The sequence below is a fragment of the Heterodontus francisci genome, chromosome 9 (genome assembly GCF_036365525.1).
Source record: "Heterodontus francisci isolate sHetFra1 chromosome 9, sHetFra1.hap1, whole genome shotgun sequence".
NCBI classification, from domain to species: Eukaryota; Metazoa; Chordata; class Chondrichthyes; order Heterodontiformes; family Heterodontidae; genus Heterodontus; species Heterodontus francisci.
Genome location: NC_090379.1, coordinates 31,577,717 through 31,602,493, shown reverse-complemented (window position 1 = coordinate 31,602,493; position 24,777 = coordinate 31,577,717). Strand labels below are relative to the sequence as shown.

Below are 24,777 nucleotides of genomic sequence, written 5' to 3'. Positions count from 1 at the left end.
TATCAAATGCCTTTTGGAAATCCAAGCATACAACATCAACTGGCACATCTTTATCTACCCTACTAGTTACATCCTCAAAAAACACGAATACATTTGTCAAACGCAATTCCCCTTTTGTAAAATCATGTTGACTTTGTCTGATAATACTATGATTTTCTAAGTGTATTGTTAAGACTTCCTTCATAATAGATTCCAGCATTTTCCTGATGACTGATGTCAGGCTAACTGGCCTGCAGTTCCCCATTTTCTCTCTCCCTCCTTTGTTGAATAGTGGTGTTACATTTACCAACTTCCAATCTGCTGGGACTGTTCCAGAATCTAGGGAAGTTTGGAAAATCATAACCAGCGCATCCACATTCTCTGCAGCTGGGAGTTGATGGGAGTGATTATAAGATGCGTTAATTGGACCTGCGTGTCCGAATTGGCAGAATGGGCATCAAATCAGCCAAAGAGGCTGTTTGATGTCACAATCTACCCACTCGCCCTGCTTCTGGCATCCATACTAGTGCCCTGAAGCATGGTGCACTGTGAGGACTGCACCAGAAGCAGTGGGTCTGCCATTTTCAGCTCCTCTGGCTTCCGTAGCACTGGCTTCTCTGAATTTTGCAGACTTTGTTCCAAACTTTGGCAACGAGAGAGAGCCTCAAGACGACAAACATTAAACTTGGGGGGAAAATGCTCACAACTATATAAGTGCTGCAGCTTTATGTGAAGTGCATGAAGAATTACACTTTCATGTGTGTATTTGGTATCAGGTTTCCTTGGAAACTACCAAACTATGCTTTACTCCTAAAGTGTGCAGAGTGCAAAATACTGTAATACTGAGGTACTTGTATTTATCTTACCATGCCTAAGTTGGACACATACAACAAATGATTGTGGCTTAAAATCTTATCAAATGCTCACTTACCGACATTAAAATCATCCTTATACTCTTTGGGAAATGACTTGGAGGCTGGTGGCTCAGGAAAGCTGCCTCGCTTTCCTGTACTGATGGTAGTTATAGTGCATATTTCATCCAGCTCCAATTGCAGTGAAAATGATCCATTCACTAGCTGTGGAAGTAGAATAATCAGTTGTAAATCAAGAATTTCCCAATTTGCAATAAGTCTTCAAAAAGCAGGATTCAGAGATTTAAACTTCATACATGTCCCTGTGTGTGCTTCTCCCAGGCTCTGGAAGGTGCACTGCTGCATACTCCAGCGAAATAAAATCCTATGTAAACCAGCAAACTGTTTTTTTTTTTGCAACATATGAAAGGACAGAGTAAAGCTTACAATGAATTTTGATCCATTTCATAATGTCCCTCTGTTAGTGGGCTATATTAATTTTACCAATAAGGAAATCTCTGAAATGACTTGGTGCTAACCATGAGAGCTCTCTCTCACTGTATTTGTATTATACATTAGATTTCTGTAGACTCAGCTGTGACCCAACTAGAAATGAAGCCAAAGATTTCACCTCTAATCTTCCCTCAGTTTTCTGGCCCAGGGATTGGTCAGTCAAGCTGCAAATTAAGCCCTCTGAAAGTAGCCCTTTTGGATATGGGCTACTAGCATACGCCAGACACGGGACTCAAATGAAAGAAATCATTGCAATACAATGCCATAATGAAAATTTTCAAGCTGATGTGGTATGAGTGAAACACCAACTGGACAGACATTTTGACTGGATCTAACTGGCATTCCCACAACCTGTGTATCCTGTGGATTTAATGATTTATGAATCCAGGATGAGGGACTTCAGTTATGCAGAGAGAGCAGAGAAGTTGGCATTTTTCTCCATAGAGCAGGTAGGGTTAAGCAGGTAATTAATAGAGGTGCTCCAAATTATGAAGGGTTTTGATAAGAGTAAATAAGGAGAATTTGTTTCCACTGGTGAGTGGATTAGTAATCAAAGGCCACAGATTTAAGATAATGGACAAACAGAACCCAAGGGAGGTGAGGACAATTTAAAAAATTTTTTTGTTTACACATTTGAGTTATGATGATCTGGAATGCACTGCCTGAAAAAGAGTGTTAAAGCAGATTCAACTGTAACTTTCAAATGGTAATTGGATATATACCTGAACAGGAAAAAAACTGAAGCACCATGGGGAAAGAGCTGTGAGTTAATCTAATTGGACAGCTCTTTCAAAGAGCTAGCACAAGCAGAATGGGCTGAATGGTCAACTTCTATGCTGTACATTTCTATAAAAGTTAAGTTAATAGCTATCCCTTTGTGTAACTTGCCTGATATTCTTCCTAGATCTAGGTCGTCAAAAATGACAAAGGACGTCAAGGGCCGTAAACAATCTAAATAACACCTTACATAAACAAAATTGTGCTGAACACAACAGCAAATTTGATTAGTTTTAAAACATTTTTCAGGGATGTGGGCAACATTAGCAAGGCAGCATTTATTGCCCATCCCTAGTTTCCTTGAGGACATTAGAAACCAATCACTTTGTATAGCACTAGAATCACAAGCAGGCCAGACTAGGTAGGCGCGGCAGGTTCACTTCATAGTCATTTTTTGATGCCAGCCCACAATGTATCATATTTTATAGAATTCAATTCCACGATTTGTCATGGTGAGATATGAACTCATAAGTTGCTGGTCCAGAATCACAACAACTAGGTTACCATACAGAGGTGACATTCATTTCAAATAAACCTGAAACAAAAATAACAACAGTAAGAAATCAATTCAAGATATTCTTTGCTCAACTCCAAAAGGGTAGAAAAATAGAACTGAAAAAGATCTGGGAGGAGGTGGTCAGGTTATTAGTCAGCTATTAGACGGGATAAAGAGAAAACGGGCATCAGTAGTAATTTGATAACTTGAGTCGTTAATTCTTCAGAAACACTGACAGATTCAAAATTGTAAGGAGGGCTATAAAGAATGATGAACTGGGTCAAATTCACCTTGTAGTTCTTATGTTGTGTGCTCCTAATCTTTCTAGTGTAAAATATCATGCTGCAAGATCAGGATTTAAAAGTCTATTATTAACTGTACAAGAACAGCAAACACATGAATTACCTTGATTTCAGACAGCTGGGTAAAAAACTTTGATGAATTCTTGACAAAGTCAAATTTTGAATGCCATACTTTTAAAGTTTCAATGCGTTTCTGAAGGAACAGTTACATTGTTTAAATATAAATGCAGATTAAGTAACCTCACACAAAAACACCATAGGGAAAAAAAGACATATTTAAACCTATGGGTGTCGGATCTCTCATAAATCTTTAACCGCAATCCTAACAAAACTACCTGAAAACTGGTGTTCCATTGCAAATCTAAAGCTTAGGTCATTGATTATGCCTTATCCCCAATATATTATCCCAAAAGTACACTCCCCATTTAAGGGAAGGGTCTCTGAATTTTGGCAGGTACTCCTGTACCCTAAAATCAGGCCATAATCCTGAATTGAAGTCATCATGAATGCAAGGGAGCACCTTAGATTCTGTAATAATAGAATGCTTAAACATAGGCACATCCTATATCCTTAATCCATATGCCTTGAATGTGGCAACATAACCAAATCATCCCAAGATGTTCCAATTTAAGAACTGTTAGAAAACCACAATTTTGAATCACTTAAACTAAAATACTTTTATAAGAAAACAAATGCACTTTCCTACATGTTCCTTTTTTATTGGCAACAGAATTGAGGAACATTACTAGGAAGCAGCTCAATTGCATTTACCTTACAGTGAGAAACTGGCACATGCTCAAACTAAGAAACCAATTTCAAATAACAGAGGAAGCTGGATTAGAGCCACTTTTCAGTAACATTTCGTGACTGGCTGTGACAGCAGGGTGCAAACAGCAATACTTAACATTGAGATACATAAGCACTTAGGGAGGAGTCTCAATAGACTTTGGGCATGAGTATATTGATTCAGAATATTGCAATTCACTCAAACTCTCATTACTGTGTAACTTTCTTACTAATGAAGATTTTCTACATCTCACATGATTATTATTACACTGGTAATGACAAAATGTAATTACAAAATAATTTCCTCCCTCTCCCCCACATACACAAAACAACATGCACTGATTAACTGTCAGTACTTACAAATGATCCTTGCAACTTAAAAGTCACATTCTGCCGAAAGACAGCGAAAGGTGGTAGGGGAGGCCGGATACATATTGAATGATCATGGGTCTAAGTTTAGAAAAAGTAGCTATAAAATGTTGCTCAATGTTAAAATGTACCAATTACATAAATAAGACAATATGCAATGCAATGGCAAAAAATGTCTAAAACTTTATTGAAATCAAGCAGTCTAAATGCAGATTTTTGAAGTGATCGCTATTATAGTTTAGTTTAGTTTAGAGATACAGCACTGAAACAGGCCCTTCGGCCCACCGAGTCTGTGCCGACCATCAACCACCCATTTATACTAATCCTACACTAATTACATATTCCTACCACATCCCCACCTGTCCCTATATTTCCCTACCACCTACCTATACTAGGGGCAATTTATAATGGCCAATTAACCTATCAACCTGCAAGTCTTTGGCATGTGGGAGGAAACCGGAGCACCCGGAGGAAACCCACGCAGACACAGGGAGAACTTGCAAACTCCACACAGGCAGTACCCAGAATTGAACCCAGGTCGCTGGAGCTGTGAGGCTGCGGTGCTAACCACTGTGCCGCCCTGAAGTAAGTCACTTAATTACCCAGTATTAACAGCACAGAAACAGGCCAGAGGTCCATGCCAGAGTTTATGCCGCACATGACCTTCCTCCCACCCTTCTTCATCTAATCTCATCAATGTATCCTTCTATTCCTTTCTCCCTCAAATGTTTATCTAGCTCCCCCTTAAAAGTATCTGTGCTAGTCGCCTCAACTACTCCTTGTGATAGTGAGTTCCACATTCTAACCACTGTTTGGGTAATCAAATTTCTCCTGAATTCCATTTATTAGTGACTATCTTATATTTATGGCCCCTATTTCTGGTCTTCCCTGCAAGTGGAAGCATCATCTCTACGTCCACCCAATCAAACCTTTTCACAATCTTAAAGATCTCGATCAGGTCACCCCGCAGTCTCCTCTTTTCTACAGAGAAGAGCCCCAGTTTGTTCAATCTTTCCTGATAGGCATAGCTTTTCAGTCCTGGTATCATCCTAGTCAATCTTTTTTGTGCCTTCTTCAGGGCCTCTATATCCTTTTTGTAATAGGGAGACCAGAACTGCAAGTATGGTCTAACTAAGAACCATACATGTTCTGTACAAGTTTAATAATACTTCTCTGCTTTTCAGTTCTATCCCTCTAGAAATTACCAGAGTGTTATGTTTGTTTTATTAACCTGTGTCACTACCTCTAATGATTTGTGTATTTGTACCCCCAGATCCCTCTGCTCCTCTACCCCATTTAAACACATTTTCCAAGGAGTATGCACTCCACTCATTATTCCAAAAGAAAATCAAATTACCTCAATAGACATTTTAAAATGAGATCAAACTTACTAAATGAAACAGATAGTCAGATTCTAACTAATATCAATCTGTAGAAAATATAAACTGATTTTAAGGTAGCATCCCGATGATGCTTATGGTTACTACAGTTGTAAATTTCTGGTTCCAGTGGCAGGTCCTCATGTCTTGACACCACCTAAACTTTATAAAATATTTTAAGCATTCACATAGATATCTTTATATCTTCAGGTTGACTCCCTGTTACCCCTCAGACATTAACATTGCCCCTCCTGCTAGAGCATAGAATGAGAAGTGGTATCACCACATTACATTTTAAATTTCAAATTTCAGTGGGAAACAAAGCAAAGTGAAAAATGTAATTTTGAAGATACTCTAGACAAAAATTACAGCTTCTCTTGAAATATTCAGCGATTTGATATCATGGGAAGAGAAAAGGTTTAAGGACAAAAGTTTACACAAATAATTTATTAATATGCATAAGTAAAAAGTATCGTTATGAAGTAGGCACATCCTTTAGATTAGATTAGAGATACAGCACTGAAACAGGCCCTTCGGCCCACCGAGTCTGTGCCGAACATCAACCACCCATTTATACTAATCCTACACTAACCCCATATTCCTACCAAACATCCCCACCTGTCCCTATATTTCCCTACCACCTACCTACACTAGTGACAATTTATAATGGCCAATTTACCTATCAACCTGCAAGTCTTTTGGCTTGTGGGAGGAAACCGGAGCACCCGGAGGAAACCCACGCAAACACAGGGAGAACTGGCAAACTCCACACAGGCAGTACCCGGAATCGAACTCGGGTCCCTGGAGCTGTGAGGCTGCGGTGCTAACCACTGCGCCACTGTGCCGCTTATGTATTCTAAAAGAAAGTTAAAAACAAACACAATCCAAAGAGAAAATCTTAATACTTGTTCACTCCACTCTTGTAGATCTCGCATATAGGGTTTGTATCATTGGACAGACACATGCACAGTTAATGAGCAGCTTCATAGAATCATCAATTTTTTGACCAGCAGCTGTTAACTGCTACTGAATTTCAAAATGCCTCAGTACATCAACAGAATAGCTCTATCAATTCTGTGTGGGCAGTAATAGAGAAAAAAACATGTGGTGTGAAAGGAAATGTCAGATTATGATGCCAGAGCAATGAATATGTAACGGGTCATACAAGAATACACAGACTGGGACCAGAAAACAGTACTGTATGTAACATGATGAAATGTAGATACCATAGTCTCTATGATAATGGTGATGTTTCCCTTCCCATCAGTAAGGGCCACATAACTGCCACCCTTCTGCAACTGACCAACAGTCTTCAGATAATGCCATCCTGGTTGAGTGAACTGTGTGGTGTGTGCTGCAAAACATAAAAATGAATTTAGATAGCACTTCACGCATTCAGCACCTTTCCTTTAAGCTAACCAGGAAACTCAGAGCAAACATGCTCAAGTCTGACAATGCAATGAGTCACTTTGAAATCCAGAGCTTAACACATTGAATTTATCTAATAATTGTCAAAAGAAGTTGCTCCTCTCTATTTATATAATAGGCTCTAAAGAATGATGAAATAGATTAAACAGATAACACAAAGTTGATGGAGGCTCATGCCAACAATAGAAGAGTAGATGTGACTAATAGTATTGTCAATGATCTGTACTGGGGCCTCAGATTTTCACTATATATATATAAATGACTTAGCTGAATGAATAGCGAGCCACTACCTAGGTTTGGTGATGACACCAAGTTAGTTAACACAGTAAATAGCACAGATGGGAGCAGCAAGTTGCAAAGGGATATTGATAGATTAAGTGAATGTGCAAAACTGCAGCAGGTGGAGTTCAATATGAAGTGGTGTCAGGTCATACTTTGGACCCAAGAAAGATAGACCAGAGTATTTTTAAATGGTGAGAAGTTAGGAACTGTGGAGGTGCAGAAAGGTTTAGGAGTCCAAGTACAGAAATCACTGAAGGCTAGTGGGCTGGTACAAAACTTTATTAAAAAGGTTAATGGAGTGTTTCATTTACATAAAACTCTAGCTAGACCCAATTTAGAGTGCTGCACTCAGGTCTGGGCACCACACCTCAGGTATATTGACCTTGGAGGGGGTGCAGTGCAGAATCTTCAGAATGATACCGTGGCTAAAAGGGTTAAATTATATGGCCAGGTTATATAGACTAGACTTGTATTGCCTTGAGTATAGAAGATTAAGGGTTGATCTAATTGAGGTAGTTAAGACGATTAAAGGTACTGATAGAGTAGAGAAAGTAACTATTTCCTCCCATGTAGGGCATAACTTTACAATTAGAGCTAGGCTGTTTAGGGATGATGTTAGGAAGCACATCTTTGCACAAAGGGCACTAGAAACCCGGAACTCTTGACCCCTCGCTCCTCCACCACCAAAAAAAAAAGTTGTTGAGGCTAGGTTATTCGAAATTCCCAAAATGCCATTGATAGATCTTGTTGTGCAAGAGTATTAAGGGCTACAGAAACAAGGTGGGTAGATGGAGTTAAAATGCAGATCAGTCATGATCTACTTGAATGGTGCAACAGGCACAAGGAGCTGAATGGCCTTCTTCTGTTCCTATGTTCCAAGATATTTCTGTTAGTTACTGCTGATGAATTAAGTATTTTCATTTCATGAAGCTGTTTTAAGTCAAATAAAAAGTCCTTCAACTCTAGCCCAGTGCATTCCTTGATCAATCTAAGACCAATTTATTCCTTCCTTTCTCTCTCACGACCATCAGTGTGAAGTTTCTATTTTTTTGTTCATCAGGCATTTTTGCAGACTCTCTCAATAATTTGTTATACTGTTCTTGGGAACTGAAGAGTCATCAACAGAAATTTAGATGAATTGGCCATTTCACATCCCTACTAGGGCTTCAGTTTGTGATTCTGCTCTGAATATACTAAGCCATAGTATATAGAATTGCCTTCATCAAGCATCCCATTCTATACTGAAGCTGCTTCTGTTCCACAGAGGTGGAAATCGGTGCTCTTAATGATGGAGTGGATATATGGTTGAAAGCTCATCAAATGTGACACTGAGGTAGCAGCCTGGTTTAGCCTCAGACAGTTGTCAGGAAGAGGGATGGAGTCGGTGACGAGTTTGTGGTGGGGAACGAAGACAAAGGCTTTAGTCTTCCCAATATTTAATTGGAGAAAATTTCTGCTTACCCAGGAGTGGATGTTGGACAAACAGTCTGACAATGTAGAGACAGTGGAGGCAACAAGAGAAGTAGTGGTGAGGTAAAGCTGGAATACATCAGCATACAACTTAGATTGCGTTTTCGGATGATGTCGTCGAGGGGCAGCATGTAGATGAGAAATAGGAGGGGGCCAAAGATAGATCCTTGGTGGACACCTGAGGTAAGTGTGTGGGAATGGGAATGGGAAGAGAAGCCATTGGTGGCAATTCTCCGTCTAAAATTAGATAAGAATGCAACAAGGCGAGTGCAGTCCCACCAAGAAGGACGACAGTGGAGAGGCATTGGAATAGGATGAGGTGATTAACTGTTTCAAAGGCTGCAGAGAGGTCGAGAAGGACAAGGAGAGATAGCTTGCTTTGCCACAATCACACAGAACATCACTTGGGACTTTGATAAGATCCATTTAGGTACTGTGACAGTGACGGAAACCTGACTGGTGAGATTCAAACATGGAGTTGCAAGAAAGATGGCATAAATTTGGGAGGCGACAATACCTTCAAAGACTTTCAGAGGAAACAAAGCTGGCAGATGGGGTGGAAGTTTGCAAGAATGGAGGGCCAAGGGTTGGCTTTTTGAGGAGAAGGGTGATGGCAGATTTGAAGGAGAGTCACAGAACCTGAGGAAGCAGAACAGTTAACAATGTCAGCTGACATGAGCCAGGAGGGCAAGTGGAGTGGTCAGTAGTTAGTGGGAATAGGGTTGAGAGCGCAGGAGGTGGTCTCATGGATACGATGAGCTTGGCGAGGGCACGAAGGGTGATAGGAAAGAAACTAGAGAAAGATACAAGGTAGGGCAGGAGCAGCCTTAGAGAAAAAGTGTGGTTCAGTGGGCTAGGGGAAGTGGAGGGGCAGTGGGGGGTGAGCGGGGGAAGTGGCAGAAGCAGCTGATTGGATGGTCTCAATCTTAGTGAAAAGTCAAGAATACTTTGCACTTCTTGTTGAAGAGAGTGGAGGGGACGGGGAGAGGGGTTTAAGAAGTCGGTTTGCAGTAAAGAAGCTGGAAGTTACCTTTGCAATCCAGGAGGATCCTAGAATAGTGAGCAGTTTTAGCAGACAAGAGCAGGATAGTGCTTTAATGTGGCCCAGCCAGATCTGGCGGTGAACGACTAAACCAGTTGTCTGCCATATCCGTTCATGTCTGCACCCCTTGGACTTAAGGGAGTGGAGATGAAGGCCATACCAGAGGAAATGGCCAGGGTGAGAGAAAGTAATGGTTTGACTGGGGATGAGGGCATCGAAGGTGGAGGTGAGGGCGTGTTTGAGTAGATCAGTAATTGCAGAAATGTTGTGACAAACGAAGAGCCAAAGATTAGACAGTTTGGATTTTAAGGGCTGGATTTTGTGTTAGAGGTGGGGATCCGGACACTGGGCTAAAAAGGCAGGGGTGGGGGGGGGGGGGGCGGGTGTGGAGACCAGGGGTGGCCCGCCTCTGCCTTTTCATGCCACCTCTCCCTGAAGCAATCCTCCAGTCTTTTTGATTCTTAGCTCAAAGTGATTATTGACAAAGCAGCTGGCAGCTGACGTCATCAGACTGCGCCAATCTGTGCACATGCGCAGATTGGCTCCTACTCTCTGCGCATGCGCTGCGTTTTGCATTGCCAGGACTGGCTGGCGCATGCGCAGATTACATCAAGGAGTAACGCGTGCAGAAAGCGGGTGTGGGGGAAGCGGGGAGAGAATGGCCGAAGATGGTGACTACGGGTGCGCTCTCCTCCAATTTCCCCCCCCCCCCCTCCCCCGCCCACTCGCTCGCTCTCTTCCTCCTGCTATTGTGTGCTGTCATGTGTTTAGGTTGCCTTCGTGTGATTATTTGAGCAGCGCCATCTTTAGTCCTGGCAGCTGCTGACGTCACAGACTGACGTTTTAGTGGCACAGGCTGCATTTGCGCTTGTGCCATTGCAGCACCACCTAGCGGTATCGTTGTCAGCAAATGCAACCTTTTTAGTTTTAGGAGGCAGAATCCCTGCCACTTTAAAGGGAAAGGGATCTCGCCTCCAGGAGCTGCTGACCAATCAGAGGGCCGGCAGCTCAGCAGTATCGGCAACGCCACCGGGAGCGGTGGGGTAAAGTTGTTCTCGGTGGGGTCCTCCATGCGCCACAAATTGTCCACGGAGGAGGGACCCACCCCCACCCCCCCAGGCCAGCAGGCAAGGCGTCACAAGGCATCCTCCTGCGTGACGGAAGCCCCCCCACCCCCCACCGCTGCTGGTAATATCCCAGCAGGGGTGGGAACAAGTTTCTCAATTGGCCTCTGGGCGGGAAGTCAGTTGTCAGCCTATCCCACCCCCTGGGCAGATAGCTGGGCGATGGGGTGGTGACGAGCCCTCCGCCCTGCTGCACCCCGCCACCTGTCACGATACTCCATGTCCCCCCCCCACCCCCCGGTCCTGCATGGGGGTGGGGGGGGGGGGGGGGTGGCGGTGGTGCGGCCTGTAAATTTGCAGCCTAGGAGTGCAGCTGTATGTGAATTGGGGGAGAATTTCTTCCAGGGGCAGACACAGAAGGAAGTAGGGTTTGGAGGGGGAAAGCAAGATGTGGGTGGAAAGCAATACAAGGAAGTGATAATAGATGGCACTATCTCGAATGGATACAATGGGAGTACTGAGGCCATGTGAGATGGCAAGTTCAGGCAGGTGGCGACGAATATGGGTTGCGCAGCTTACATGGAGGGCAAGATTCAGAGAGGATAGGTGGGCAGTTAACTGGGAAAACAGAGAACATGATGAATTGAGATGGCGGTTGAATCACCTGGGATGAGAAGTCCCTCGGTGCAGAGGCTGAGAAAAGAAAGCAGTGAAGATAGCTCGTTGAGAAAACTGGCATGGTACTTAGGCTGGCAGTAGAGACCCAGGTTTTTAAATGAGAGGTGAGAGGGGTGGAACAAGGTGAGAGGCTCAAAAGAGAAAGTGCCAGAGGAATAAGGGGATAGGCCAAGGTGAGATTTGGTTATAAGAGTCGCACCACCACAACGGTCTGGGTGAGGCAAATAGCGGAATGTACAGCCAGGCAGGGAGGCTTCAGTTAGGTGGAAGGTGTCATCACTCCTCAGCCAGGCTTCTATCAAGGCCATGATGTCGAAGCAACCATTCATAATAAGCTCATGGATTGCAAGGGCTTTGTTAATGAGTGAACAGACATTCTGGAAGGAGATGCGGAGGGGGCTGGTGTTGTCTGGACCACTGGCAGAGTCCACAGGATTAGCAATGGGAGGAGATTGGCAAGATCAGAATCCAGCTGGCAGGCTGGGCAAGAGCAGTTGGAGTTGCTACTTGTGAGGAGGCAGTGATGAGATCCTTGATGGGCCCTTCAGAGAATAACAAATGAGGCAGAGGGAAGCTGTAGGTTTATCTAAGAGGGAGTCAAGCTGGGATGGTGGCAGTAGACTAGGAATGCAGAGAAGTACTGTAGGTTTGGGAAGGTCAAATTGAGAGGAGAAATGAAAGGAGGCATGACAACAGGAGAGAAGGGTCTAGGTGGGACAAAGAATAAAGTAAAAAGAGGGAGGAAAATAATAAACTGGAAATGGATGTGATGGGCTCAGGTCCGGAGTGGCAGCCAAAATGCACACGTGAAAGGACATGGGAAAACTTAAGTCCAAAAAGCCTGCTTAAGTAGCATTAATTAAGATGCATATATCCCAGCAAAGGAGAATAAAGAGACAATAGGAGAGAGTGCAGAGTTAAAGTCATATGTCCCACAGTGGGTTAAAGTTGACGTAGGTAGGTAGAGTCAGCATGGAGCATGTTGCTCATTTCCATCATTTGTTTTGTGTTGTTCTGACTGCAGTCTCCACCCAGAACATCGGGTTGAATTTTGTGCCCACAGCGGAGTCCAGATGTTGGGCTGGAAAGCTGGGGGCAACTCAGCCTTGGCAGTTTGGGGGACTCCCCATGCTGCATTTTTCAGTACTCAGGCAATTAACCGCCTGGTGCCGGGGTTCCCGTCCATTTAAAAGATGGGAGCCCATCTTCAAGAGCTGCCGGCCGATCAGGGGACTAGCAGTTCTTCAGTTTCAGCTGCGCCACCAGGAGCACTGGCTATTGCTGGGACTGCAGTGGGGCCAGACCAGCCAGTAAGGAGGATGCCCCAGAATCAAGGTAGGTTTGTAGGGTTTGCCGGGGCCACTCAGCAGGAGTGAGAGTGGGTTTTGGTTGGGAGGGTTGGGGGATCTTTCAGAGGGGGTGGCCCTTGCTGCTGGGGGTAATCTCTGTGGACCACAGGGTGCCCGATCAGGAGAGCACCCCTACCCAGGCCCGCTGGGTAATAGTTTCAAACAACAATAACATTTTTTTAAAAAAAGCTTCAATTTGTAAATTTAGATATATTGACAGCCTACGCTAATTTTTGCCCTGAACGTCATACGCCATGTCAGGGTTATGTACAGACACATTCAGAATATACAGTCATACTAATTATAGCATAGACATACTTAAGGGCAAGCTAGGTAAGCATCAAGGAGAAAGAATATGTTGAGCAGGTTAAATGAAGGAAAGGAAGAGGCTGGTGTGCAGCATAAAAACTGGCATTGACCTTTTGAGCCAATTGGCCCGTTACTCTGCTGTAAATACTATGTAGTTGATGACTAGATATGATTAATGCTTGTTGTTTGTCAGAACGCCTACCCTCTGATGCCATAATGTGGTATATTGCGGTCCTATAGCACATGCATAACTGCTGCATTATTGCACTTCCTACGTACCACTAAAAGCTCTCTTTGAGCTGTGTAAATGTTTATGTAATGTCAGTTCTCTTGATCTTCTCTTGACAGAAGTTGCAACAGTAAAATTTACAAACCAGCTCATATGAACTAAGATCTGGGGAATGTAGTTTTTAACATCTGCAGGATAATTTCGTCACAACCTAGTGCTTTTCCAGAACAAGCAACACATTTTACATGAAAAAGCATGTTCCACCAGCTAATAACCACTAACTGATGGCTTTAGCCAAGAGCAAGTAACATGAAAATGAATATGTAACCAGCCAATTTCACAAAAACAGCAAGTCTGATCTCTCTTTAAAAAGAGAATTGAAGACTTAGGAAATATATTTCTGCACATTATGCATAACATTTATAAATAAATATACTGAAATATGTCAATTCACTTTAATTAGGTAGAATAAGCAGGATGTATACTTTTTAGACCCTATGAAGTTTGAATCTTGCATGAATACTTATTTACCTGTAATCCAAATAGGTGACTGCACTTCATAGTGTCCACTCCATGGTTCATCTGCAGTCATCAGTCCATCCCGACCAAATGGTAACTCTTCATAGTAACTTGCCACTAAGTTCCATGCAATCGTACTAGCAGGGGGAAAACAATGCATCGGAGACTGAGTTTACAACAACCAGAGTCAAATTTGATACTACTATAAACACTGAATAAATTTTAACCTCATGAAGTACGGCCATCTCATTTAGTCTGCATATAGGTAACATTGTGGGTGGCAGATATTAGGGTTGAAAACTGTTAGACTCAGGTAACTTAAAAATATGAAAAAAACAAAGTTTGCTTGTTTGGTGTCCCTGCCACTGCATGCAGTATCCACTCCTCCACCACTGACACACTCTGACTGAAGTCTGTACGATCTACAGGATGCATTGCAGCAACTCAACAAGGTTACTTCAATAGCACCTCCCTCCTTTGCAACCTCTGCCACTGATGAGGACAGGAAAGGGAATGTTATGGGAACACATCACCTCTAAGTTCCCCTCCAAATCACATAACATCCAGATCTGGAGATATATTGCCATTCCTTCACTGTCATTGGGTAAAACTCTTGGGAGTCCCTACGTAACAGCATTGTGGAAGCACCATCATCACAAGAACTGCAATGGTTCAAGAGGCAAGTCCACAACCGCATTCTCAGGGCAATTGGGAATGAACAATAATTGCAGCTTTATCATCATCATCCACATTCTAAGAACAAAGATTGTTTTAGAATACTGCACAGAGATGTACATTTGGATTTCTGTTAACTATATCAATGTTTAGTACTTACGAAGTCATATTGCCATTGATGTAATTCTGGTTAAGTATACGAGCCCAGCAACCTCCTCCAACATTATTATTAACAGTACTGTAGTCTTCAGATGACCATAGCTTCTTTCCTGTCTTCCTGGCATTCGTGCTTGAAAATGTCCCAGGATAATGGGCTCTAACATATAAAAAGGAACATTCACAATAAATCCAAAATGTTGGTATTTTATTTTTCATATATAATTTGATTTTAAGAAGTTGGAAAACACCTACTCTCTAAAAACTAATGATAATGGTAGTGTCCTATAGAAATCATGCCCAATTACAACATGAGAAAAACAGTTAAATGTTAACAGAGAAACATGAAAACTCTAGTAAAACCTCAAGGACTCAGTCCATGGCTTAAGCAAGTCAATATTTAAATGGAAGAATTAAATAAGTATGATCAACTTAAAATTTGGATTGGATTTACCACTTTAAGGGCAAGACTGTTGATCTGATCACTTATCATCCTGTTTTCCATTTCTTCCCTTTTCTGGCTGTTCACGGATATTTATAACCCAGCCAGGAGGATGCAGTTTGGACTGCAGGTACCTCCACAGCTGCACAAAGGTAGGATAATTCAAATGTCTGATTTCAAATTTCAGTCTCAAGACAGGATACATCCAAGCACAAATAGACCTACTATAAATTTTTTCTTCCCCAAAATAGCGTTGCACTAACATTTGCAAACCTAATATTTTTTAATGCCATGTGAGAAAGGAGGGCATAAATGCCTACCCTATAATGTCGACCACATCATATAGCTCAATATCCTGAAGCACAGACCAAGATATTGGTTCCCAAAGATTATCGCTGGCTATGATTTTCACCTGCTCTAGACCCATTTTGTCCATGGTGTATCTCAGCAGCTTGACAGAAAAAGACAGAGAAAGTCATAGGATATGTTAGCATTTTAGATATCCATGTGTATTGCAATTAAAATTAAGAGTGAAGAAAACAAGTTTCTAAGACAGAAGCTGCAATCAGAAAGTTTCTGTAGGTATTAGACTGTCAATTACAGTGTTCATGTTTCTGAAATGTTTCACAGATATAACCTTTTAATAAAAATAAAGATTGTTTGAAGGTGCAATGTTCTTTTCCAAGCTCATTACGCTCCCTGTTTAAGTTCCTGCATAGAAAACTTGCTTTCATCCCTCCAATTTCAAGCAAAATTGCTAGCAGGTGCAGAAGTCGGACGGTGAAAACAGCCTGAGGACAGGCATGCTTTCATACTACAGCATACATCACACAGCAGCACAGAGACAACAGATCAATTATAGTAAATTGAATACAGGCCTCAAATGGTTACGCTGAATTGGCAAATTCACATTTTACAAATCCGTGAACTTTTGCCAAAATAGTAGGAACACGAAAAGGAGCAACTTACTTCTCAAAGTTGCTTGCTAGGTCAAAACTGTTTAATTACTTCAGAATAATTCTAAATGCAGTACCCTTGGCAATCTTTTAACTGGAAATTAGGCATAGCATTGAAAAATAAACTCTCGTGTGAATGGAGCCATGAGGTTCAGTAGTATATAAAATATGCTGATCTTGAACTGAACTGTAAAACTAGGGTAAATCGAAATGGAGAACCAGGCTTGATGTGTGCACAAATCAGTGAATCGATGCTGCAACGCTATCGTCCTATCAACAACCTGCTCGCCCTTTAAATGTGGGATTGAAAAATTTACTTTAATATGCATTGGGCAACAAGTCAAAGCTAGAAATAAAAGCTAGCCGGGTTTTTCCCTGAACTAAGGGATCTTAAAGGTGGTTCCCCATCACCTGTGGAAAGATATAAGGCATCTCACAAGCCAAAAGCCAGGCAGAATAGGGAAGAATCATTAATGGCGATTCTTGGCCTCAGTATTTACCACCTTAATAACAGAAATAATAGAAGTGAACAGAAAATCTGAATGCAACTAAACAGATTAAAAGAACATTACGCCTTATTCTGAAAAAGTACTATATTTTACTTCAAAAAGTATCGCTGAAGCTGAGAAATCTAAAATCTTCATAACACAGATCAAACCCCCAAAAAAGTTTTTTTAAATAACTGTAGGTCACAAAGTTTCAACTTTGAGTTATAAAGAACAAAGAACAAAAGAACAAAGATAATTACAGCACAGGAACAGGCCCTTCGGCCCTCCAAGCCTGCGCCGATCCAGATCCTCTCTCTAAACATGTCGCCTATTTTCTAAGGTTCTGTATCTCTTTTCTTCCTGCCCATTCATGTATCTGTCTAGATACATCTTAAAAGACTCCATCGTGCCCGCATCTACCACCTCCGCTGGCAATGCGTTCCAGGTGCCCACCACCCTCTGCGTAAAGAACTTTCCACGCATATCCCCCCTAAACTTTTCCCCTTTCACTTTGAACTCGTGTCCTCTAGTAATTGAAACCCCCACTCTGGGAAAAAGCCTCTTGCTATCCACCCTGTCTATACCTCTCATGATTTTGTACACCTCAATCAGGTCCCCCCTCAACCTCCGTCTTTCTAATGAAAATAATCCTAATCTGCTCAACCTCTCTTCATAGCTAGCGCCCTCCATACGCAGGGTTATATGCAGGGTAAGCAGAAACCATAACTATTGCTTAATCATTTGAGGACATTAATCCAGAATATTTAGCTTGGGGGATTTTGTGGTCAGTGGCAACAGGATAGAGTTATCCACCGACCTCAAAAATTTGTCCATAAAGATTTAGCTGGCTCTAGAGCATTGATTTCATATTCTGACGTGATTTTGAACCTGGCAGCATCTATAGGGGATTTGGCATGTCCAGCAACAATGAAATCATCAAGCAGACTGATCAGCCAATCAGAATGAAGAATTCTCACAGACAGTAAACCAGGAGTTAAAAAGCACAGATTATAATTCACTTTTTAACCATTTTACAGAAAGTAAAATTATTGGGACATACACAAGAGAAGCTGCAATATCAAAAAACTTAAAATTAAAAATAATGGAATTTAAAAATATTATTCTAAGAGAATGACACTAGACATTTGTTAATTTTTCAGGACCAGAATGGTTGTTCAGCATTATGACTTAATACACCTTTAAAAACTCAGTTATATCTCATTCAACAAGGCTTAACATTTTCAATAGTTTTTAAGGTGGGCAATGTGCATAAAATGCTTAAGTTCAGGTCAATTCACTGATTCTGTGTTGATTGCATATGTAAAGATTGCAACAGTGCACCCTATGGAGGAGTAGGGCACTACTGATGGCAACTTCCATATTTCTAGGTTTAGTTGCACATGTGTGAATGCCTGAGTTGCTGTCAGTTTTACACTGTAATGATGGCCAGCAATGAAAGTTTCACCGTCATGATAACTGCAAAACAACAAAAGCTGGTTGCACCCATATCCATTGCTAACACCTCTCAAACTTCTTATCCTACATTTTCCAATGAGGTAGAAATGCTACTGCAATCTCACAGGACCAATTATATTGGCATAATTGCAATATATATTAACTTGAAGTTATATATAATGACTTGGTGAGATTATCCAGTGATCAGTTAAGCCATATAGATAAGGCAGATTTCTAGTCCAATCCTTGGTCTGTGTTAAGTTAACCAATCTGAGCCAGGCCAATGTTGCGTCTCAAAGTCCCTTGGTTGGGAAGGGGAAAATTGTTCCTCATCACAAGCCAGCAATCCTGGAAATGCACATGCTTGACAGGATAGCAAGAATAGATACAAGGATCAGCTGTGATACTCCTGAGTTAATAACCTGCCAATACTCGTTATTGAGGTTCACATACAAAGAATGGCCATTAGGCATGGTATTGCAGTGCAACCGGCAGCTGTAGAAATACTTTTCAACAAGGTCAATGACTCTGATAATAATTGTTGGGTCAGAAGGGAAGATTTCCAGCCAAGAAGTATGGGTTCCCCACAGGCCCTGCTCAATTAACGGCAGGATCAGTTTGAAATGTTTTCAACAGGTTTGTTGGTTGCAACCAGCTAGATTTACCGTCCGGCTGGCATTAAAGTTGCTTCTGTTACTTGCTACCCCTATCCCAAAAAGCAATGTAATTGTCAGATTCATTAGGGCTTGGAGCAGCATATAATCTCAGTCAGTCATTCATTCATTCATTCAGCAAAGCAGTAGCTCGCACCTATCTCAGCCTGCAGTTTACTGAACAATAGACTTGCCTGGCACATGGGAGATTACAGATTTGATAAAAGAGATGGTGTGCTGTCAATTCATTGAGCAGTCTTGTCAAATGTTTATTCTAGTCAAAGGAAAAGACTAAAGGTTGGAGCCTAAATCTGAATAAATGACACTGGTTTGTTTATTTGTAAAATGACTAAATCGTGACATCAGATTAATATTTACACAACCGCTTTTTGTACTCCAGAAAAGGCTAGTTTTCCTAAAGCATCATTTAACTGATTTTTTTTTCTATTTCAGTTTGAACAGCAGTCTGATTTGCTCTAACCAATCACCTAGTCAACATTGCCACTAACTGATAAGCAATTTTATCAATGAAAAAGTGACAAATATAAATAAGCACTTTTAACTAATTGCCCCCCAAAAATACCAGGGGCTGAATTTTACTGACCCTTGACGCCGCAGGTTGCGATGCGGGGGCCGGTAAAATTCTGCAGGGAGAGGTCCGCCTCATATTACCGGCAGTGGGGGGACCTCAGTGCGTCGCCCACCACCCCCACCTCCCTGCCGCTTGGCAGCGGCACACCAATTAGAATATGTAAAACGCTACTTACCTCTGCAGATTATGCATCCCGCCGCCCCTCTCTCCGCACTTCCTTATTTTACGTAGAAGGGGCGGCCGTCCCGTTCACGAACAGAAAACCAGGCGGGACAGCAGAAACAGGAGTACTGGACAGCGAAGGTTACGTGCAGATTTACAGCAGTCTCACTCTGCATTCTAGAAGCGGTGGGGGGGGGGGGGTGGAAATTACAGGGCTCTCACTCTGCATTCTGGAAGGGAGGGGGGAGGGGGTCTGGGATTACTGGAGGGAAAGCTCTGCAGACATGAAGGGAGGTACTGTGTACCCTCCCTCCGTAAACAGTGTACGCTCTGCATTTGTGTGTGTGAAGGAGCAATGGCACTCTAATCACCCTGTGTGTGGGGAGGTGCCAGAAAGGGTAGGAGCGTAAAGGTTATATGGATGGTGGGGACAATCGATGCAGCTGGTAGGATCTTGATGTGGTCATGCTGTGCCACTCAGTGTTGGCCAAGATGGGCAATGCCATGCCACGCCACATAGTTGATCTATGAAAGCACCTGATGCACCCATCAACACCAATCCCTGCCCTGTTAGGAACCTTCGAATAAATGAAGGATACAACTTTATTTATCTCATGGAAATGGGTATGGCTTATCCTACATTGTGTGATCTGCTTCTCCTAACAATCAGTATACGCTGGAGGCAAAATCAACAGGCAGATGCAGTCCACGCAGAGGCCCCCGGTCGTGAGCAGCAGCCCCCAAGGGGAGCTCCCCATTACGGTTACCATGCATCTACAGGCCCCACATGACATGCCATCGGATGTCAGAGCACCAGGTTCAGAGGCGATTGCACATGTAGAGAGTGTGGTGACATGTCTCTGTGCCCTGCTCAACGATGACCTACAGCCCATGGGCTTCGGTGGACATCCTATGCCTGTGGTCCTCATAGTGGCAGCGGTTCTTAAGCTTGACGCCTATACAACATTTCAGGGGCCCACCAGAGATCTTTGTGGGGTCACACAGTCAGCAGTGCACCACTGCATCAGGGAGGTCACCGATGCCCTACACCGGAGGGCCAGTGAGTATGTCCGCTTCAGGACAGACTCTCACAGCCAGGACTAGAGGGCCATCGGTTTCCGTACCATTGCCAGAGAACCATACGTTTTTGGGTTCATACACTGCACCCATGTGGCCATCAGGCCTCCGGCCATGCTACCAGCTGCAGACATCACCATTAAAAGGAATCCTCTTAATCTAGGTGCAGCTGGTATGTGATCACCAGAGATGCTTCATGCAAATCTGTGCCCGCTTCTCAGGCAGCTGGCATGACACCTGGGCCCTGCGCCAGTCCCAGCTGCCACCGCTGTTCACTGAACTGACTCAGATGGAAGGGCGGCTTCTTGGAGACAAGGGCTATCCCTTGCAGACATGGCTCCTGACACCAGTGAAAGACCCCACCACTGTTGCAGAGGACAGACACAATGCCAGCCACTGAGCTACAAGAAACACCGCTGAGCAGGTGACGGCATGCTGAAAAAGCGCTTCCAATGCCTGGACAGATAGGGTGATGCCCTATATTACAGGCCGAAAAGGCCAGCTCCTTTTTTTGCTGCTCGCTGTGCTCTGCACAACTACACACCCAATAGGCAGCAGCAGGCCTGCTCACAGACCTGCTTCTCTCTCCACAGATGCTACCTGACCTGCTGAGTTTCTCCAGCATTTTCTGCTTTGCTGCCAGATTGACACAGCCCCACTCTTCAACAGTGAGGTAAGTATTTCTTTGACAACTGTCAGCTTTAAAGAGGGCCCCAGCACCTGCTGCACAGCTGTCAAAAGATTCTTCACTGTGTCGGATGTCCCACCTCGCTGCACGTAATATGGGGAGGGGGGGGGCGGTACTTTGCATCGATGCTAATGAGCCCCTGTGTATAACATCACGGGGGCTCGGCGGTGGCCGTTGAATGTGGGCATGTCGCCAACTTCAAAGTGCCACCATGGAGCATAAATAAAATTCAGGCCCAAATTTTTGTTTGTGTAGTGAATTAGCAAAAACTGATCTGTTCCAAAAATTCAAATATGTTTTTCTTAACAAAAGTCACATCTGGAGACATTGAATCTGCAATGTCAGGATGTTAAGAAGCAGTCTTGAAAATTGATTCACTATGTACAATGATGAAAATATACCAGACTGCAGAATTAGATTTTAGCATTAACTACTTCACATTTCAGTCACACTTTAAAAATATTTGCTTCACAATGCTGGTGGACCTACCACTTTAAACATTAATTTTAGCAGTCAACATATTGCAGTATACAGTCCATTGACAAATACTACTGAAATATATTGTTAAAATAGCTCAACAGTATTTTGTGATCATGAAAACCTCATATTGGATTACTTATGGAATTATCAATGAGATCGAGATCGACAAAAGTGCTTTCTTAGAACTGTAAATAATTGTCAGTTGTCATTTAGCATACTTATTAGTCTTTTGCTTGTTGTCTTGAAGTTTAGTGATGTTCAAATTAAAAATATTAAATTATTTTCTCTGTAGTTACCTTTTTTGAGTTCTAATTTCCCCCAGGTTTGGATGGCAAAAATAATAACCAGAAAACACCTGAAGAACTTAGGCTTATAAATCAGCAAAGAAATTGACTTCTAAGAAGGACTGTAAATAAAGCAGCATTTATCTGAATTCATTCGAAATCCTTCCTTCAAATTTCTTATGCATAGGTGACAATATGGTACAACACAAGTATAATTTATTTGTACCGGAAATACTCGTGTTCTGATGAAGGGTCAGAGACCAGAAACGTTAACTCTGTTTCTCTCTACACCTATGCTGCCAGACCTGCTGAGTATTTCAGTCACTTTCTGTTCTCATTTCAGAGTTCCAGCATCCACAGTATTTTGCTCTTAATTTATTTGTGATTACATACATGATCCAACTACATGCGACATAGCTTCTGATATACATGCTGAAAGCTACAGTTCTGTGGGATATTTGATGCTGCAGTAACTGATTCGAAAACTGAACCTGGAGAATTATGTAAGTGAGATGTAGATGCAGTTTGAAAAGGGAAGAGGGAAAAAAAGTGATAATTTTGATACAAGAAGTTGAAGGAGAAATGTATTTTATCTGACTTTGTTGTCAAACTAATAATACAATCATGTAATTTCTTGTACTCTACCAGAACAGAGTTTTCCAAATAGCTGATGAAGCACCTCTCTGCAGATTCCAGCCATTTTGTAGTCTGACCCCATATGACAGGATTACTGAAAACAGTTAAAAAGGCAATAGACTCACATCCATATCTGAAACTCTAGCTGATCTGGAAGAGAGCTGCACTAGGTCAACTATTTTTCTTTCTCTATACACCATGGAGTTGGGTGAAAAAAATTCAACTTAAAAATGAAACCATGAAGCTACTCCTTAACATTCGCTCTGGTTTTCCATTTTTGATCCACAGGTTGGTACTTTTTTCTAATCCCCATCCCTCCTCATTCACCAAAAAAGGGTAAGCAGGAATATTTTTACTACTGGGGATAGAACAGCATCACAAAAAGATTAAAATAAAATCAGGTTGTATACTATTAAAAATGAAACAAGATATCCCATATGCAGTCAATCCAAAATAGGTTTTCATTAGGATCCTGCACAGTTTGATATGGAATTGGACCATTGGTAAAAGAAAACGTTATAAATAGCATGAGTTGAAGTTTTATTATGCAATTTAGCCCCAAAAACTTACCCTATAATTTCAACTGCACCATTTAGGTAAGGATCAACTAACATATCATTTGCGATCCCCCAAGGTCCATCAGCAGCAATAATACCAACATTCTTTAAACCAACTTTATCCAGAAACATACGCAGCACCTTTACAACAGATAAAGACAAAAATCACTGGACTAAATAATAAAAAAAAACTAAAAATTCATAGAATGTTAGCAGCTGAGCCACAAGCATGTCAGCTCACTGAAAAAGGACAAAGGATGATCTCCCCCCATTGATCTTTTGTTGTGTCCCTGTAGTTTGTATCAGTCTTTAAAATGGAAAATATCTAAATAGATTACAAAAAACATGTTTGACAAAGTTTCTATTTTACTTTAGATAAATTCACTGGGGGCCGCTGTAGAAAAAGTGCCGAGTGTTTAATCAGTAGTATTGGGTGCTATTTCTGAATATTTCTGCATAATTTGATCAAACCAAATATTCTCTGTAGATCTTAATAAATATAGGGAAAATATCCTCAAGACCAGTTAATGTTGTACTAAACACGCTTTAAAAAAAAATTGAGAGTAAAGAGCCAAGACAGGACACCACCAGAGTTATAGAGTAAAAGAAAACACATGGTAAATTAGGAAGCAGCAATTAGACGACACCCAGGACCCTAAAAAGCTGAAGATTGTAGGAGGAAGGAAGGATGGAGGGAGGTAGAGAGACTTATAATTGAGAGATACTGGGTACAATGAAAGACTGTAATAAATATTCAATTCAATATAATGAGGATGTAGGGAGAAGGCTGGTGTGGTATTTTTGTGCTGCAAAGGAATGAAGAAAACTTCTGAGAACAATTAGCCACAGTAAAAAGTAAGAGAGAGAACAAAGACAAGAGCAGCATCACCCATTAGACAAGATTTTTCCTTGTATCTTGCAGCAGTGGGAAGTTTTAGAAGACTCTCCACTGATACAACAGCAATATTCAAGGCTCTACAGTTCTCGATGAAAGCCAAGACTAAGAGTTATTGAGGAAGAAAAGAAAACGTTTGGCATAGGGCAGATTTTAACAGTGAAGAAAGATATGGGCTCTCCACATCAGGTTAGAGTATATTGCAAAGCCAGGCGAGTTGCTAGATGAAAAATACCTCAAGGTGGTAGATGTGTTCCAACAAAGGCCATGAGCCCTGACAACAACCCAGCTGCTGGGCTGAAGTTGTGCTCTAGAATGAGCTGAACCTCTAGCCAAGCTATTCCAGTACAACTATAACACTAACACCTACCAACAAAGTGGAACGTTGCCCAGGTATGTTCTGGCTACAAAAAAAAGGACAAATCCATTTTGACAAATTACTGCCCAATCAGCCTATTCTCAATCGCCAAAGTGATGAAGGCGTTGTTGACAGCGCTATAATGTGGCACATACTCACCTATAACCTGCTCAGTTTGGGTTCCGCCAGGACCACTTTGCTCCAGACCTCATTATAGCCTTTATCCAAACATGGACCAAAGAACTGAATTCCAGAGGTGAGGCGAGAGTGTCTAGCATCAAGGCAGCATTTGACTCAGTGCGGCATCAAGGAGCCATTGTAAAATTGAAGTCAATGGGAATTGGTGGAAAACGGTACACTGGCTAGAGTCATACCTAGCACAAAGGAAGATGGTTGTGGTT

The 24,777-nt window shown here is 42.1% G+C and overlaps 1 protein-coding gene across 5 annotated transcripts in view; it reads right to left on the bottom strand.

The window, feature by feature from the left end:
• Window positions 1-24,777, bottom strand: part of galcb (galactosylceramidase b) — a 70,201-nt gene that overhangs the window by 20,290 nt on the left and 25,134 nt on the right. For 3 of the 5 annotated variants that reach the window (XM_068038725.1, XM_068038722.1, XM_068038726.1), the window contains 7 exons: window positions 15,416-15,546; window positions 14,658-14,813; window positions 13,835-13,959; window positions 6,679-6,806; window positions 4,065-4,154; window positions 3,022-3,111; window positions 911-1,055 (listed from right to left, as the gene is read on the bottom strand). In XM_068038725.1, the coding sequence (XP_067894826.1) occupies window positions 911-1,055; window positions 3,022-3,111; window positions 4,065-4,154; window positions 6,679-6,806; window positions 13,835-13,959; window positions 14,658-14,813; window positions 15,416-15,546 (865 nt within the window). Of the gene's footprint in view, window positions 1-910; window positions 1,056-3,021; window positions 3,112-4,064; window positions 4,155-6,678; window positions 6,807-13,834; window positions 13,960-14,657; window positions 14,814-15,415; window positions 15,547-23,136; window positions 23,265-24,777 lie in introns of all 5 variants that reach the window. The other 2 variants (XM_068038723.1, XM_068038727.1) reach the window with 1 other exon arrangement.